Below are 16,340 nucleotides of genomic sequence, written 5' to 3' on the forward strand. Positions count from 1 at the left end.
CCAATGTTTATTCGGCTGAAGCAATATGGGAAAATTTTTTCGTATTGCAAAATAAAAAAAAAATATTTTAGTGAGAAAAAATTTTTTTTTAACAAATTATTTATTTATAAATATCTATTATTTTTATTTTTTTTTATTCATAAAATATGGTATAATTTTTTAATACATCATATTATTATTTTTAAATTTAATTATTAAAAAAAATAATTTATTAAATTATCAATTTTTTCCTAAATAGGGGAAATAAATTAATTAACTTCAAAATAAATATTTTTTTTAAAATAAAAAAATAATAATAATATTTTTTTACTTAAAACTAGATAAAATTTTGAACCATTTAAAAATATTTTACGTTAATTTAAAATGGAATATAAATTTTAAAAATTAAACTAAAATATATATTTAATTTAAACTTAAATAAAAAAAATAATTCATTAAAAATTTTATAATTAGATATTTAGGTAATAAAAAAAATAATTAAAATTTAAATAATTTTTTTTAATTAACAAAAAAAAATTTTGACAAAATTTTTAACACATTAAAAAATATTTCACTTTAATTTTAAATCAAATATTTAATTTAAAAAAATTAAACTAAATTTTAAACTTTAATAATAAAATAAATTTTAATTAGATTAATGTAATTTAATTAATTTAATTTAATTAAAAAAAATAAAATAATAATTTAAATAAAATATTTTTTTTCAAATTTAGAAAAAATTAAATTTAAAAATAAAATCTAAAACATTTTTACTTGTTGCATCTTCCTAAAATAACAATAAATGAAGTGAATATTAACACTTTTTGTCACGTGACACGATGACTTGCTTCGACTGAACTCCATTATTTGCTCAAAAATTTAAAATGGGTATCATAAAATAAAAAGAATGTTAACAACAAGTACTTTAACAAGTTGTCAAACAAGACACAGAAAAAAAGCGTTTAATATAAACGCAAACAACTGATGAAATATTTCACTTGTGGCGTACTACATCATTATATTTTTTATCGTTAGAGGCGTGGAGTTGCATCAAGTTTACTTTTTTTGATATTTTTTTGTATGTTAATTGTGTTAATTTTTACGCGTGTGCTTTAGACAATCGAAAAACAATGATAACCTTCACCTGGATCGGAGTAGATTGCTAACAAAAGTTAATCAATGCATGAACAATGAGTTTTTTCTTTTGTAATTTTTTGGAAAGAAATGCATTTAATTACATTTATTGATCGTGAAAGTAAAATTAACTTTTTTCTCTCTTTCTCTTTTCAGACATTACCGCGAAAAATGCAAAAAATCTGGAAATTCTAGCGGATATATTAGTTGATAAAAAAAAATTTTGTCTTCGTTGTTGATTTCACGTGGAACGTGCAGCAACGGTGTGTTTTTTAAAAAGTTTACTTCATTAATATTCTAGTCAATTGCGAGCAATTATGTTGAATTGTACCGATTTGGCATGTGTGCTTCATCACCATCACTTTTATGCGCATCTTCATCATCTGAAGCATCATTTGTCGGACGATCATCATGACAGTGCCGACGACTATCATCACGAAATTCAGAGTGAAGGTAAGTGAAAGCTCGTCTATACCTGAAATTTTTATCATACTTTTTTTCGCAATCATTATTCGGATGGTTTTTTTTTTTGCTTCGATCTTCTCGATATTTCGATTTCGATCGGGCCATGTTTACTTGCAGAGTGCTTTAATTATTGATATGAAAAAGTTGTCGTAAAACAAAAAAAGACGTGAAGACTTAAGTGCATTTTATAATTTTTTTTCATAAATTTTGACAAAATTACGTTTTACGTTTTTTACGTCCAAATAATATTTTTGAAAAATTTTATTTCAATTTTTCATAGAAAAATTTTTTGAATTTTCATTTTCATTTCACCTATCCTTTTTTACTATTTTTTCAAAAATTATATATTTTTTCTTTCTTTATTATTTTTTTTAATAATGAAATTTCGAAATTTTTTTTCGAAATGTTTCAGTTTTATAAATTTAAAAAAAAATATTTTGATCTACTAAAATATATTTTTTTATGTTAAAAAAAGATTAATTTATTTTAAAGCTTGACTTTTAATTTTACATATATTTATTTTTTATTTAAAAAATTAAATTAAAATAAATTTTAAATATTAAAAAAAAATTAAATTTCTGTTTATCAGGAAAAAAATTGAAGAATTTTGAATAAAATCTTAGAATCCATTAGAAAGTTTAAAAAAAAAAATTAAATTAAATTTTTAAATTTTTAGTAAAGTTTCAATTTAGAAAAATTAAATTTTCTAATGAATTCTTTGATTTTGTTCATAAAACTTTAATTTTTATTTTTCAAAAGAAAAAAAGACGCAATAAAATTAAAAAAACCAGATTTTTATTAAAATGCGGTAAAATAAGAAGAATGCGTATCTTATCCATATTTAGACGTTATCATGTGATCCACGCGGCTTTTTAATCAGTTCCTTAGTAAATAATACCGTGATACAAAAAAAGATGTCAATTTCAATTCGAAATTGACATAATTCCATATTAAATTAATGTTTGTTTGATTGCGTTAAATGAATGGTAAATGAGCGCCACTTATTGCTATCAGGTAAATCTTCTCTATTTTTTCGCTGCGAACTATGAATGATGATTAATAATAATAAAAATTATTTTTATTTATGAAAAAAATATGCAAACAATTTAACAGTTGTTTCGTACAGACATCGCTAGACCTTGATATATTATTGACGTGCTTCAACTGCAAATTATGATGAAAAAAAAAATGCGTAATGAGAGTCCCTAGTAACGTCGAGACGAACGTGTGTGACGATCTGGTCCTTGAATTAATTCAATTGCGGATTTTGTTATTTATTAATGGACCACATAAATCTTTTCTTATCTCTCGAAGTCTCTTTCGTGTGGTAAATAATGATTTTTTTTGACAAAACGGAAGTTTAAGTGCGATGTTTTTTGTAAAATAATCGAGTTTTGTTCAAATATTGAATAAATTTCCGAAAATTTTGTTGATAATTTATGATACCGGCCCTTTTATGGCGACAAAAAGGGTGTTTTGAACAGCAACTTACGTCCGTCTCAAACTACATAACGGACTGGAATGGCAAGAAATAGTTTCAATCACGAAATATTGCGTCGTAGAAAGTGCTAATTTGATATCGCTTTGTATATACTTGTGATAGTAGTTGTAACTGAAACAGTAAACAAATCGCTAGAAGATTGATTTTTACACTCAGCATATTCCATTATCTCGAGTGCTTTACGTTTCCATCAATCAACGGTTGGTTTTTACATGTAAATAATTATCGTCACGAATAAATATTTATCGCTTTTTTATTTGATATGCAAATAGCAAAAAAAAATCAAATATATCAGCTGTTTCTCGCTCATTTTTACGGGTTTCCATCTTTGGTTTATTGTAATTTTTATGGGCAAAAGTAATAGGAAACGTTCGACAAACATAAAGAGAACGTGCAAAGTTCTTTTTTAGTATTTTATGTTAGGAAATTATGAAGCTTCAAGGTTCTTGTGACAATCAAGTCACTTTAGTGCTTCTTGAATGATAGATAGAAGAGTAAACGAAGGTCGATTAACAAATGATTCACTTTCACTCCATATATGTGAACTTTAACGCCCTACGGTTTGAATGTGGGTAAAACTGAACTCATATTCAAGGAATTGACTTAACCTCATAAGGGATAAATTTAGAGGTTAATTGAATCCATAGAGACGTTAATCACTTCAGAGAATCCCCACAAATGATTTGAATAAACGTCTTCTTAATAGAATAAATTAACCTCTCAAGTGGTTAAAATAACATTTTCGGAATTAAATCATGAAGCCTGAAGTTTAGCTAAAAGTTCTTATTGAGATTTGCTACGATTTATACTAAAAATTTTAGAGATTAATGCTTGTTCAAAGAAAAGGTAATTTAAATAGTTTTTTTTAAAGGAGAAAGTGTTCTGATAGCAGTTAGGAAAGAATGGAACTATTCATATTAATTTAAAGCCGTATAAAAATATATATTAACCATTAACAACGATTCAAAAAAAAGTCAAGCAAAAATTATTTAGGCTACATTACTTAAGAAATCCACCTGTACAGTGATTGGCATCATCCAAATATTCAAAAGGCACATGAAGCAAGTGAGGTGCTATTTACGATCGAAATGGATTTTCTAACCATATTTAAATTACTTATATGACAAATAGTAGATGATATTTTAATTGTAAGCTGAATAGTTTCTTGTTATGTGAAGTTCATGAACTCTCAGTGAGTGAGTGCAAAACCTTAACCTTAAGACTCTATTCCATACGCGCCAGTCCATATAGGATCCAATGTTGCATATGGGCCGGTTAATCTCACTCCCAGACAACCCAAAAGGACGTCCAGAACACGCAGAAAACACAGGTTTTAAAATCGCTTTGACGACGACATGCGATGTTAAAATGGATGGTCTCAACATTCTACCGCTCTTATGTGGTCAAGAGTCAAACAATGACAATTTGATAAAGCGTTTCAATCTGAAATGTTGTAACGACCTTAATGACTTATTTATTAAAATGTTTGAAAATGTTCAGAAAGCTGCAGTAGTAGAGCAAAATAAATTGACGACCCGTATTAAATCAACCTCGTGAAACGATTAAATTTTAAACATGAAGATAATTTACTCCTAAGGAGTTTAGATTAAATTGAACCCCTCACAGTTTAAATTTCACCCCTTCGCATTCCGTAGGGCTATAAGGCGCTATCGAAACGAAAGACAACGCCATCCACAATTCATGCCCTCCAGTGTTATGTCTTTGATTACTTGATTTGTCATGTCATGTCAGCAAATTATCTCATTACATCTTAAAACGACCTTGTTTCTCACACTTTATTGGAGATCGATAATGATGATGACTTGTGTCCTTAAATAGCAAAATTCCAATAAGAACAGTTTCGTTTTGTTTTTTGCAATTCTAATTAATGCAACTTTTGCACGCTTGATCGTGCGTCAATCTTTTGTGAGGCATTACTTTCGTTTTTTTTTTCAACGAGAATTATTAATGTCAGTATTATTACTCATTAATCCATTGTAATAGACTTGAAAGAATGTAGAAAAGCAATTAACTATGAATTAATTCTATTCTCGGAATTCGAGGCAGACGTTCACAATTACAATATTCACGCCTTTTCTGTGTCACTTCTAACGCAAAATGACTTGCAACTCGTCGGCACGACCTACACTCGAGCAAAAGTCGATTGCATCAGAGCAATAAAAAAGCAAACAAAGTTTTGGTTGACAGAAGAAGTCATGTGACTTTAACACAAATACACGACAAAAAATAAACCAGCTTTGTAAAGTGCAACAGATCGGGTTCAATCTGGTTCAAGACAGTTTTATTGCCTGAGACAGAATTCACTTTTAGCTCAAAAATGACGTGTTTCCAGAATCCAGATTGAAAACAAGTTGTCAATGTTCCAGTTCAAATTCAATTTTTTTTTTCAATGACCTTTTCGCAAGTAACAATAAAAGCAAGTACATTTTGTGGTTGAGTATCAGTTTTTATCTAATTAAACTGTGTGCTGTTAGGTACTAGGTACTTGAGTATAGTCGGGAGAAGTGTTCAAAGAAAATTTATTTATTTATTTTATTCGTTAAGATATTCAGATGTCTTTGAACTTGAAGAAGTTTGTAAGACACGTTGAAGGTAAATGATATGCGGTTTTCGTAGAATTCAACCTAAATTGATAGAAAGAGTTGATAAGGTTGAGGGAATTTGGTTTTTGATATTAGAAGAGAAGCTTTTGATTAGATAGGATAAGACTAGATAAAGTTTAGATTCCAGGAGGCCTCTTAGTGATTTTTTTTTAAAAGTAAGATTCACAAGAATTTTTTTTAATGAAAATTTTGGAAAATTGAACTTGATATTTATTTTAAAGCTTTTCTGTGATTTCAAGTATATCTTGACCTTGAATCAACCTTGAATGAGAGATCAGAATAGAAAAGCTGATTAATTTTTGGTTTTCAAGAATTTTGAACCTTGTAAGTGTTTCTCAATTTAATACTTTTTTTGATTATTTTTCTTCAATAACAATAGTTAAAATTTTGAATCCTCAATAAAGATATCCAAAAATCTTCAAAAAAAATTTTGAATTTAAGGAAAGTTGGTTCTTTTATTTTTTATTTCTTTAAAAGCAGCTTTAAATAAAACTTAATACTTTGTGCAGGAATTTAGAAAAGAAACAACGTTAAAAAAAATTAAATTAATTTTTTTAAAATATTTAAAAAATTAATAAAAAGCATAATTATTTTTAAATTTAAAATGTTGCAGAGCATTTATTTTTAATAAATATTTATAAAAAAACAATCAGAAAAAATAAATATTTCAAATCATTTTTAATTATTTAACGATTTTCTATAGAAAACTAAGGAAAAATACCCTTAATAACTTCACATTACAAAAAAATGGAAAATTTTTCTTATTTTTTTCTAAAATGAGATATCAGTAGTCTTGAATGTCGCTTCAAAAAATTTTTGATTATGCTTCGTTTCATTTAAATTATTCTTGTAATGCTATTTATTTCAAAGTAAATAAATTTAACAAACCGGAAAATATTCTGCTAAAATTTAAAAAATAAACTAACCATTAAATTAGTTGAAATTTAATAAAATTTGAATTTTTTGAAAAAAATAAAAAAATAATTCTTTGTTGTTAACAATTAAAACAAATACTGTAAATACTCACCAAAATAATCAACTTCTTTCTTAAAAACGTAGTAAGTAACTCAAAGTCCACTCTATAATTAAATCTAAAAAAATTATCACTTTTCAATGATGTCTCATCACGCGTGTCGTTACTTTTATTAACACCTTTAATCTTCATCTGAAACAAAATTCTTCCAGACTTGACGAGTGCTAATAAACGTCACACGGTGACAAAAAAATTTTAAAAATATAACTTTGACCTCACTGAACTTCGATACAAAAGTGAACTTCCGGTCCATCGAATTCAAGAGTCATTTTGGACTTTTACTCATTTCGGTACAACACAATAAATTCCTGAAAGCCTCGAAGCCGCTATGTACAAAAAAAAATTGTTCATGATCGTACTCATTGTGTATTACTCACAAACACGACTTTATCAACGGTGACGACAACAACGTTAGAACAGCGTGTAGCGTAGCAGTACTTCTCACTGATATTCTTGTTGATAGTAGTATTGCAATACGATGATCATGATTGTTGTTAGTTTATATTTTGCTTCATACGATTACAGATGTACTTTTCCTCTTTCTTAGTCGGAATTAAAAAATTTTCTCGCGAGTGATTTAAAAAAATATATTAAAAAATATTTTTTTAAAAAATAAATAATTTAAAAAAAAATTAAAAAAAAATAGAAAAAATTCTATTATCGGTGAAAATCGAGGAAAAAATTCAGGAACGTGCATTTTTGTTTACCAATCTAATCATCATCATCAGTCTTCGTCAAAATATTTGAACAAGTGTATAAAAATTTTTATAATTTAGACAAGAGCTTGTCTCAGCAATCAAACAAAACTATGACTTTTCATACAATTTTCAACAACTCGAGTCATTTGTAAAGTATTTGAATTAATATTGCGCTTGGAGTATGCAGAAGAAGTATTTCTCTGACGAAATATTTGCTTAGCTGCGTTAAAAAAAATTAAATCGCAATTTTTTTTCTAAAGTGCACAGAAAAAAATAGCGAACAAACGAAGAAATTTATCGCTTCACAAACGATCACGAGAACAAAGTGAATGGCATGTGCCAATTATTGCAGCAATAATTTCCTTGTAGTAAAAACAAAAAACACCGCACCAAACTGGCATACTATGGATATTCGATTGTCAGTGAATCGTCAACAAGAACTCCGTGGGGTAGGTTTTTTTTTATTTTTTAAAGCAAAGAACTATCATTAAATTTATTGAAAAAAAAAATAAAAAGTGACCTTCACCGCCGAGTATAAAACCAGTAAACCAAATAATTACCGAATTATCTGATGATGGTTTGTTATCATCACACATGTACAGGTGCGTGAGTGATATATGGGACGCTCAAAGATAATAAACAATGAATAAAATATGAAAAAAAAACACTTAACCGTACAATAGTACCGTGAAGTCATCATAAGTTGTTTATCAATTTTTACCAATTTTAAATGATAAATAAATAAGTGGCTTGACTTTGATGACTTTCTTGATGGGAAAGCTTCTTATTTATGGCTAAGTTTAAATTTAGCTCTGATTGTGCAAGATTTTATGATCTATTTGTGGAATATTGCACACATGCTCTTGTTTAAAGTAGATAATTATCACAAGGTTACGGGAGATAAGAATAAAGGACATTTTTGTGACATTTTCATTCTTTGGCTGTCAGAGGCAATGAATTACATTGATAATGACATCGATAGCACAAAAAAATGAGAGGAAGTGCAATTATTTTTTTGATTGGTCATTTTCAGAATTTTTTCGAAAAAAAATGTTTGATTTTATTTTTTGATAAAAATAAAATAAAAAGTGGGTCATTTTACTTATTTTTCTTCGAATAAAATATAAAAAAATTAAATTAATATCTTTAAAAAATTTCAAAAATTGAGAAAATTGTATAGAAATTATCAAAAATATTTGTTTTTTAATTTTGGAAAATATTTTCTGTGTAAAATTAATCAAATTTTAAACATAATTTTTTGAAAATTAATTGAACATTATTTTATTATTATTTATTTTAAATATTTTTAATTATTTTTTAATTATTTTAATTTTTTATTAATTTTATTATATAAATATTTTATTTCCTATATTTTATTTTATTAATATTATTATTTTTTTAATTTTTTTTAATGGTCGTAAAATTAAGAAAAATTATAAAAAAATTAAATAATTAATTAAAAAATATTTTTTGTGTAAAAATCGCAGAATAATGAAAAATAAATAATATTTTTATATTTTGACTTTTTTTTTTAAATAAACTTCGAAAAATAATTATTTATTTTGAATAGTTTATTTTTTTTTATAAATAATTTTTTTTTATAAATTATTATAAAATAATTTAAAAATACAAATAACTTGGGAATCTGAAAAAATGTTTCAATTATTTATAAATTTTATTCAAAATAATTTTTAAAAAAATTATTAATTTTTTATTAAATTAAAAAATATTTATCAAAAATGGTACCACCCTTTTAAAGAAAAAAAAAATTAAGCGTGTTCTATAAAAAGAATAAAAATAAAAGTGCTAATTATGAATCTTTAATTAGTAACTTTGATGTCACTTACAAAATCACATTTTAATTAACAATAAAAAGACCTCACACGATTTTTTTTTTATAATTTTGGCAAACAACTCCAAAAAATTATTTAGCGACATTCTTAATCCGGAATTCTATTACAAACCTTGATTCCCAAAAATATTTTTTCGCGCAGACAGAACGTGCCATGGTGCAAAAGAATTTTTGGATTGTGACTCGTTATCAATTTGTTATGATTGTCTCTAATTATAGGTTAATCCTTGACCAGCGGTTTACTTTGTTCATGCACGATTGAAAAAAATCGAGTTTTAAAAATATTAAATAATTTTTTTTTATGAGTTTATGTAACGAAACGAGTAAAAACTCAAGTTGTTGTTGTTTTCTTTTGACGTAAATCTTCTTTTAAAAGTGGCTAGCCACAACAAGATTCTTATCGAAAGTTAGAGATAAAATTTTGAATAGCGCAAAGATATTTTTCGGTGGCAAAAATAGCTCCTCGAGATACTAAATCAAACAATTTATTGTGTCTGTGATAATGTTTGATAAGGTGATGTGATAACATATGTGCGTAGTAGTCACATGACTAACAAGAGACGTCTTTTCAAAAGCCTTCATTGTTAGGCGACTAAATTTAGTTATTTGACTTTTTGTCAAGCTGTCGCCAATTTTGACAAAAAAAAATATATTAAATAAATAAAAAATATAAAATAAAATACTTATTACGTTTTTTCTTAATATGTTCAAAAAATAAATGATAAAAAATAATAATTTTAGGTACAAAATAATTATACAAAAATAAACGAAATTTACTTAAGAAAATAATTTTTAAGAATAATTAATTAATTAAGAAATTTAAAAATTTAAATTAAATTAAAATAAAAAATTAGAAAAATTTATTAAAAATAAATAAATAATTAAAATTAATAATCAAAAAATAAAAGATAATAAAATAAAAATAATTTCAATTTTAATTTTTATTAATTTTTTTTTTTTATGAATTAAAAAACAATATTTTAAAATTAATAAAAATAATGGGAAAAAATTAAATAAAGTATTTAAATATTTTTTACAATTTTTCTTATTTTTGTTTAAAAACAATAATAATACTTTTAGGTACAAAAAATCATACAAAAATTAACAAAATTTAAAAAAAAAATCAAAAAATTAAGTATAATAAAAAAAATTATTTCAATTTTGAATGTTATTAATTTATTTTATTTTATTTATTTTTTTTTAATTTTAAAAAAAAATTTAATAATTTATTAATAGTTATAAAAATAAAAATAATTAAAAAAAATATTAAATAATTTTTATTTCCCATTATATTAAGAATTCCGATGTGACAAAAAGTCAAATAATTATATTTACTCGTCTCGGCCAAAAAATAAATACAGATGTTTTTTTGCTACTCTTATTTATTTATTTTTTAAATTATTTTAAATAGAAAAAGAACATTTTTTTTATTTCTTACTCTGATAGGAAACCTTCGTTTTTCTGTCGTCTTGACACATTTCCGCACTTGATACGAGACATTCTTAAGTTTGTACAAGATTTTTCCTAGTTTATTTTGTGTCTGCGACCATAAAAGTTTATTTGAAGAATGCCAATAAAAATTATTATCATTCGTCTTGTGACGCGACTTTCACTTTTATTTCAAAATTTTCCATGGTCGCCGCTAAAATCATGTCGAAAGGCATCCAGGTGAATCAGTTTTTTCATCGAGTATCAATTAATTCGATTGATTAGTAATTTATTTACAATTTATGAATGTGCTAAATTTCACTTTTCAAGTAGACTCTGTTGACTGGACGACGTTCCGATGGTGTACGTTGCCCCAGTTGAAGGTGATTTTGCCGTGAAAAGGTGTCGAGGTACACTGAGTGCATTATTATTATTGTTGTTGTTGTTGTTGCTGTTATAAGGCACTAACGCAGTACTGGGATTACTAACTGGCAGCATATTTGATCGCAGCGGCAACTCAATCGGCTGCAAAATCACTTTGTTCGGTCCTTTGCCCGCCAAAAAGGGATTTTGTCGTGTTGTGGTCGCCGCCGACGGTGGATTACTGCTAAAAGTGTTTGTGGATGGCGTGTCGGGCGGATCATTCGATTGGATTCCGGTCGCCGTTGTGCGGATTGTTTTCGGCGTAAGACTCGCATTCGAGTGCACGGTGTGCGTGGGACTGTTATTGGATTGCGGACTGTTTGTGCTCACCGGGCTGCTGTTTGTGTTGGAGCCTTCGATCGAGGGATGGCCCGAATCGATTTGGTTATCAAGATGGGCGGCGGCGGCGGCGTCGGGTGGTAAATGCGTCGGCGACTCGTGTTCTGTCTCGAAGGATGTTTGTGCCTGTAACGGGGCGCTGGGAGGCGGGCGCGGAAACGAAACGTGGCTAATTGGATGAGAAGTAGAATTATAACAGTTACGTTCGCGAAGGTATTGTGAATAGACACCATTAAGTAGTTCTTCCGTTCGTCTATGGCAAGAAGCGAAAACGAAAAAAACGTACATTCAAGAACAGCAATAACGATTTATTAAGTGAGGAAAAATTTAGTTTTCTAAGTAAAGCCGCTCCAAATTTATTTTATAAATTGTTTTTTTTTTAATTAGAAAATTGGAAAAATCCAATTTGAAAAAATAAAAGATTAAAATTTCATCAAATAAATTTTAGGTTAATAAATTTTTTTTTTTTTTGTTTGAGTTTTTTAAAAATTTAATGAATTTAATATTTTTAGACGAATTTAATCATCCATTTTTTTAATTTTTTTAAAATAATTTAATTGTATCAATTTGTGTGACTCTTTAATTTTTTTCGAAAAATTTCAGTGAGAAAAATAAAAAAAAAATTAGTGATAAAAAAAATTCTTGAAATTGAAATAAAAAAAAATCGAGTCACGTGACTAAATTTAAAGTTTTAATTAAAATTTATTTTGTAAAATTTTTAAATAATTTGAGTTTAAATTTAATTTTTAATTAATTAAATTTATTTTATTTTTTTTTAAATTTGTCTTTTTGTTCAATGTAAAAATTGAAATAATAAATCGCCTAAAATTATTAATTTTCAATATTTTTTAAAGTTTTAATTCCAATTTTTTGATGATTTTTAAAATATTAAAAATATTGATAAAAGCTCAAAAATTATTAAATTCTGTGATTTTCTATTAATTTTTAAATTAAATAAAGTTTAATTAATTTATTAAAAATTGTTTATTATTTAAAATTAAAAAAATTTTCAATAACTTTCCAACCAAAAAATATTTTTTATCATCAAAAAAATTTAAAAACGTGAAAAAAAAATTTAAAATAAATTTGGAGCGTCCTACAGGAAGAAGTACTGTGAAACAGTTAAGAGTGCAGACGTCACAGCCAATAAACTAATTAAATAAAAATTATATAAAAATTACCTTGAAAGCGGAATAATGATGTTCTGATCGGTGGCTGATGGCTCGTACGCGTGACGCGGATAGTCGATGCCATCGTCGTCTGCTGCAATCCCCACGTGATTTGTCCGCACGTGATACGGAAAGCTCTTATTCGCTCTCGATGGCCACGTTAGCCACAAAAATGCCAAATGCCCTCCAAAGGCAATCCATCCCGAAATGCCACAAACGACACTTTCTCTCACCCAGGCATCGAGAACGCCAACGCCGAGAATTGTCAGTAGCGGACCTGCTAAAATCCACAAAGACCCCAAAATGCCAAATGGGTAATAAAAAGCTCCCTTTTCCGGGTACTTTCGAATTGTGGATGCAATTGAACCAACAAAAGCTATCCACGATCCCATTCGAAGTCCCGCCAAACCGAAACCGGCAGGCGATTCGTACAAACTGAGCACCTCTCCAGGGTCAAAAGCCTAAAATTAGAGTAAAACGTTAGTTTTTAGCCGGAGATTAATGTCAAAACAAGCATTCACCTCTGCCTGATAAATGTATAACGCGATAAAAAGTACGATGTAGGCATTGATAAAGACGGTTATCTTAACGGTTGAACATGTGCTAAGACGAGCTCTCGTTATCGTGTAGCCCTTTGCCATGAGAAGCATCAGCAGGAGAAACGATATTTCGCTGGCACCCATGAAAAGTCCGCCAATAACGCGATGTGGACCGATTCCCGTTAATGCATATTTTGCCCAGGTCACGCCTTCCAAAAGCACTCCAAACCACTGACACAGGGCACTGAATGTGAATAACCGATACGTGCAGTGATAAAGATGAAGTGATTTTAGTTCCAATCCACACAGAAAGATAGCGACCAGCAGTAGGGAATATGACAATGCCTCGGCGAACAGTATCGGGGGAATATCTGTTGTTTACACAAAAAATCATTAATATCCAATTAGGCTGTTGCGAATGAAAATTAATAGTTTTGTTGAATTTTTTAATCAAATTAAAAATTATTTGTTAAAAATTTTAAGAATTATTTTTAAAAATTAAAAAAAAACTAAAAATTTAAAAAAATAATTATTTTATAAATTTCATCTAAAATTATATTTTTTTTTAAATTTTAATCGACATTTTATTTGAGATTAATTAATTAAAAACAAATTAATTCCATTAATTTTGAAAATTTCAAAAACATTTAAATATTTTTTATTATGAAAGTTTAGTAAAATAATGCAAAAAGAGACCTTTATTGGCAATTTAAAAATGTTTTATATTTTTTGTAAGAGGTTTAAAAAATTTTGAAGAAAATATCGAAAATTAATTTTTCCATCTTTTATTATTTTTAAATTTTTATATTTGTTAAATTTTAAGATTAAACTGGAAGTTTTTAATTTTTTATTGTAAAATTTATATTTTTTAATTTAATTTCACCTTTGATATTTTTTTCGTTTTTTTTATTCAAACAAAAATTTTAAATTTGAAAAAAAAAATTTTTGAATAAAAATATCATTAAATTTAAATTTTATTCAGTTTTAATTTTGCAATAAATTAATTTTTAGTTTTAAATATTAATTTTAATTTTTATTAAAAATGAATCAAATTTTATTCATTTATTTAAAAAAATATATTATTCATTTAAAAAGTTTATTTAAATTTAAATTATTAAAATTATTTTAAAAAAGCCATAATTTACAAAAAAAACTTGATTTTTGAACTTTTTAAGTCGATTTATGAAAGTTTTTGACCAAAAAACGACTTTTTTTTGTAAATTTTCCTTTTTTATATTTTAAAATGCGGCATCGGACAAAACTATTAATTTTCATTTGAAACACCCTATAAAAAAACGACAATAAAAAAAAAATACTTACACATCTCATCCGCTGAGAAATGTTCATGCCAGAAATCGCCTGGAGGTCCATTTGTCATGCGAAACTTGTATTTGACGTCAATCCCTTTGTTGCTGTTGCAATTCGCGATGGCAATGTACCACCAACGCTCACGAGAACTCGTAAATCCACCGACATTGTGACATGTCACGTACAACGTTCCCTTTCGTTCGGACTCAAACAACCTTGGATATGTCGCAGCGCGTCTCAATCGTGCCTTATCTTCATCCGGATTGATCCCAAAAAGCTCTTCAACCTCATTCCTGTACGTATTATTGTCCAATTTGTTGTCAAAATTGCCCATATCCAAAATTAACGGATTTTCTGTTTTATTGAAACTTTCCACGACACTTTCTTCCGTGGTTGCAGTTGTAGAAGTTGTCGTTGAAGTTGTTGAGCTCTCAGTCGGTTCTATTCTCATTGTAGTGGCAGGAATTTCTGTTCCACCGATAGTTGTTGTTGTAATGGGCATCGTAGTGGTAGTTGGTTTCAAAAATTGGTCAAAATACGTCGGATCCATGGGATCTAAGGGCTTTTCAGTTGTCGGCGGATCCGGTTTGCTATTCAAGATTACCGGAATTTCCGTGGTTGTCGATGTCGGGTCCTTGCTCGATCGCAACGTGCACCCGGAATAAATGTTGTGCGGTGCTTTCGCGGAAAGAGTTACAATCTGGTTATCACGTACACTCAAGACACTTAACTTTTCTTGGCACGTCTTGCCCGTTTTATAGACGCTAGGCCATTGGGACTTGTCGTCGTAGTATAGCAACAGCTGTAGTTCACCGAACCTTCGTTCGTACTCGATTTCGTATTCGTAGCGTCCGCGACCAGACAAGAAGCAGAAGCGCGCAAGGAATGCCCAATTATCGACGGTTTTCAAATGACCTTCAACGTATTTTCCCTCGACGCACTGATTGCCGCTTCCGAGAAAAACGACGAAAATTATTAGTAATTTTAACATTTTTTTCTTCTTGTTTCTCTGCTGGATCTTTAAACCACAATGAACTCAACTAATGTTTCCTTTGACGTCTTCATAGTTGCTTCATCAAATATTCATAAATCAATTTTTCATGTTAACTTTTTTTTTAAACTTATCTTGAGTTCAAAAACTGTACTTTAAAGTTCACAACAACCATCGATTTTTGTTTAATGAAATTGTTTTAATCACAACGCTTCACTTTTTTTTTTTATTAAAATGCTAAATTATGGATGCGTGTTCACGTTGCAAATTGCTCGCCCGTATTTTGACACTGAGGCACTTTTACAAAGCAGTTTAACGGAGAAGCACGAAAAATTTTTTGATTGAAAGGGTAGTTGCCAGGTAACGGACAGCGTCAAACAATAATTTCTCCACTCTCCTTGTTCAACTCACACGACATGTACTACAACAACGGTGTTCCATATTTTGCGTTTAAATGTAAAATTTATGTATAAACAAAATATTTTGAGGTTGTTAAGGGTAGATGGTCCTTGCACTTACGGTGTAGATTTTTTTTTGTGTTTGTCTTTTGTTTGTGTTTATAAATAATAATAATAAAAAAACGTTTTGTTCCGGTGTGCGATACCTATCATCAACACGGTAGTTATGAATGAAATTTTTATGGCTTTTTAAATTGTTTTGGATGTTCCCCCGTGCTGCCTATCATGATGATAGATGGCCTCTACAAATGCATATCCTTGCGGTATTTCGGCCTAATTATGTTTGTTTTTGCTAATTTGCTCAATTTTTTGTGTGAAACTTCCTGTCGCAGTACGCTTCAAAGGTGATGCAAAAATTTTAAAAGCTTGACAGAAATCGATAAACATGAAACTTATTGA

The 16,340-nt window shown here is 27.9% G+C and overlaps 2 protein-coding genes across 2 annotated transcripts in view; one reads left to right on the top strand and one right to left on the bottom strand.

Annotated features, from left to right (window-relative positions):
- The first annotated feature begins 7,408 nt into the window (after window positions 1-7,408).
- Window positions 7,409-16,340, top strand: part of LOC134834117 (uncharacterized) — a 56,126-nt gene continuing 47,194 nt past the window's right edge. Inside the window, exon 1 of the mRNA XM_063848668.1 lies at window positions 7,409-7,883. The gene's annotated coding sequence lies outside the window, so the exon portion shown is untranslated. The remainder of the gene's footprint in view (window positions 7,884-16,340) is intronic.
- Window positions 11,033-15,543, bottom strand: LOC134835268 (transmembrane protein 145-like). Its single transcript, XM_063850139.1, has 4 exons — window positions 14,505-15,543; window positions 13,167-13,555; window positions 12,658-13,106; window positions 11,033-11,645 (listed from the first exon to the last, which is right to left on the bottom strand). Exons 1-4 carry the CDS (start codon window positions 15,481-15,483, stop codon window positions 11,033-11,035), a joined length of 2,430 nt encoding a protein of 809 aa, XP_063706209.1. The 5' UTR covers window positions 15,484-15,543.

This window comes from Culicoides brevitarsis, chromosome 3, assembly GCF_036172545.1.
Source record: "Culicoides brevitarsis isolate CSIRO-B50_1 chromosome 3, AGI_CSIRO_Cbre_v1, whole genome shotgun sequence".
In the NCBI taxonomy this organism is placed as follows: domain Eukaryota; kingdom Metazoa; phylum Arthropoda; class Insecta; order Diptera; family Ceratopogonidae; genus Culicoides; species Culicoides brevitarsis.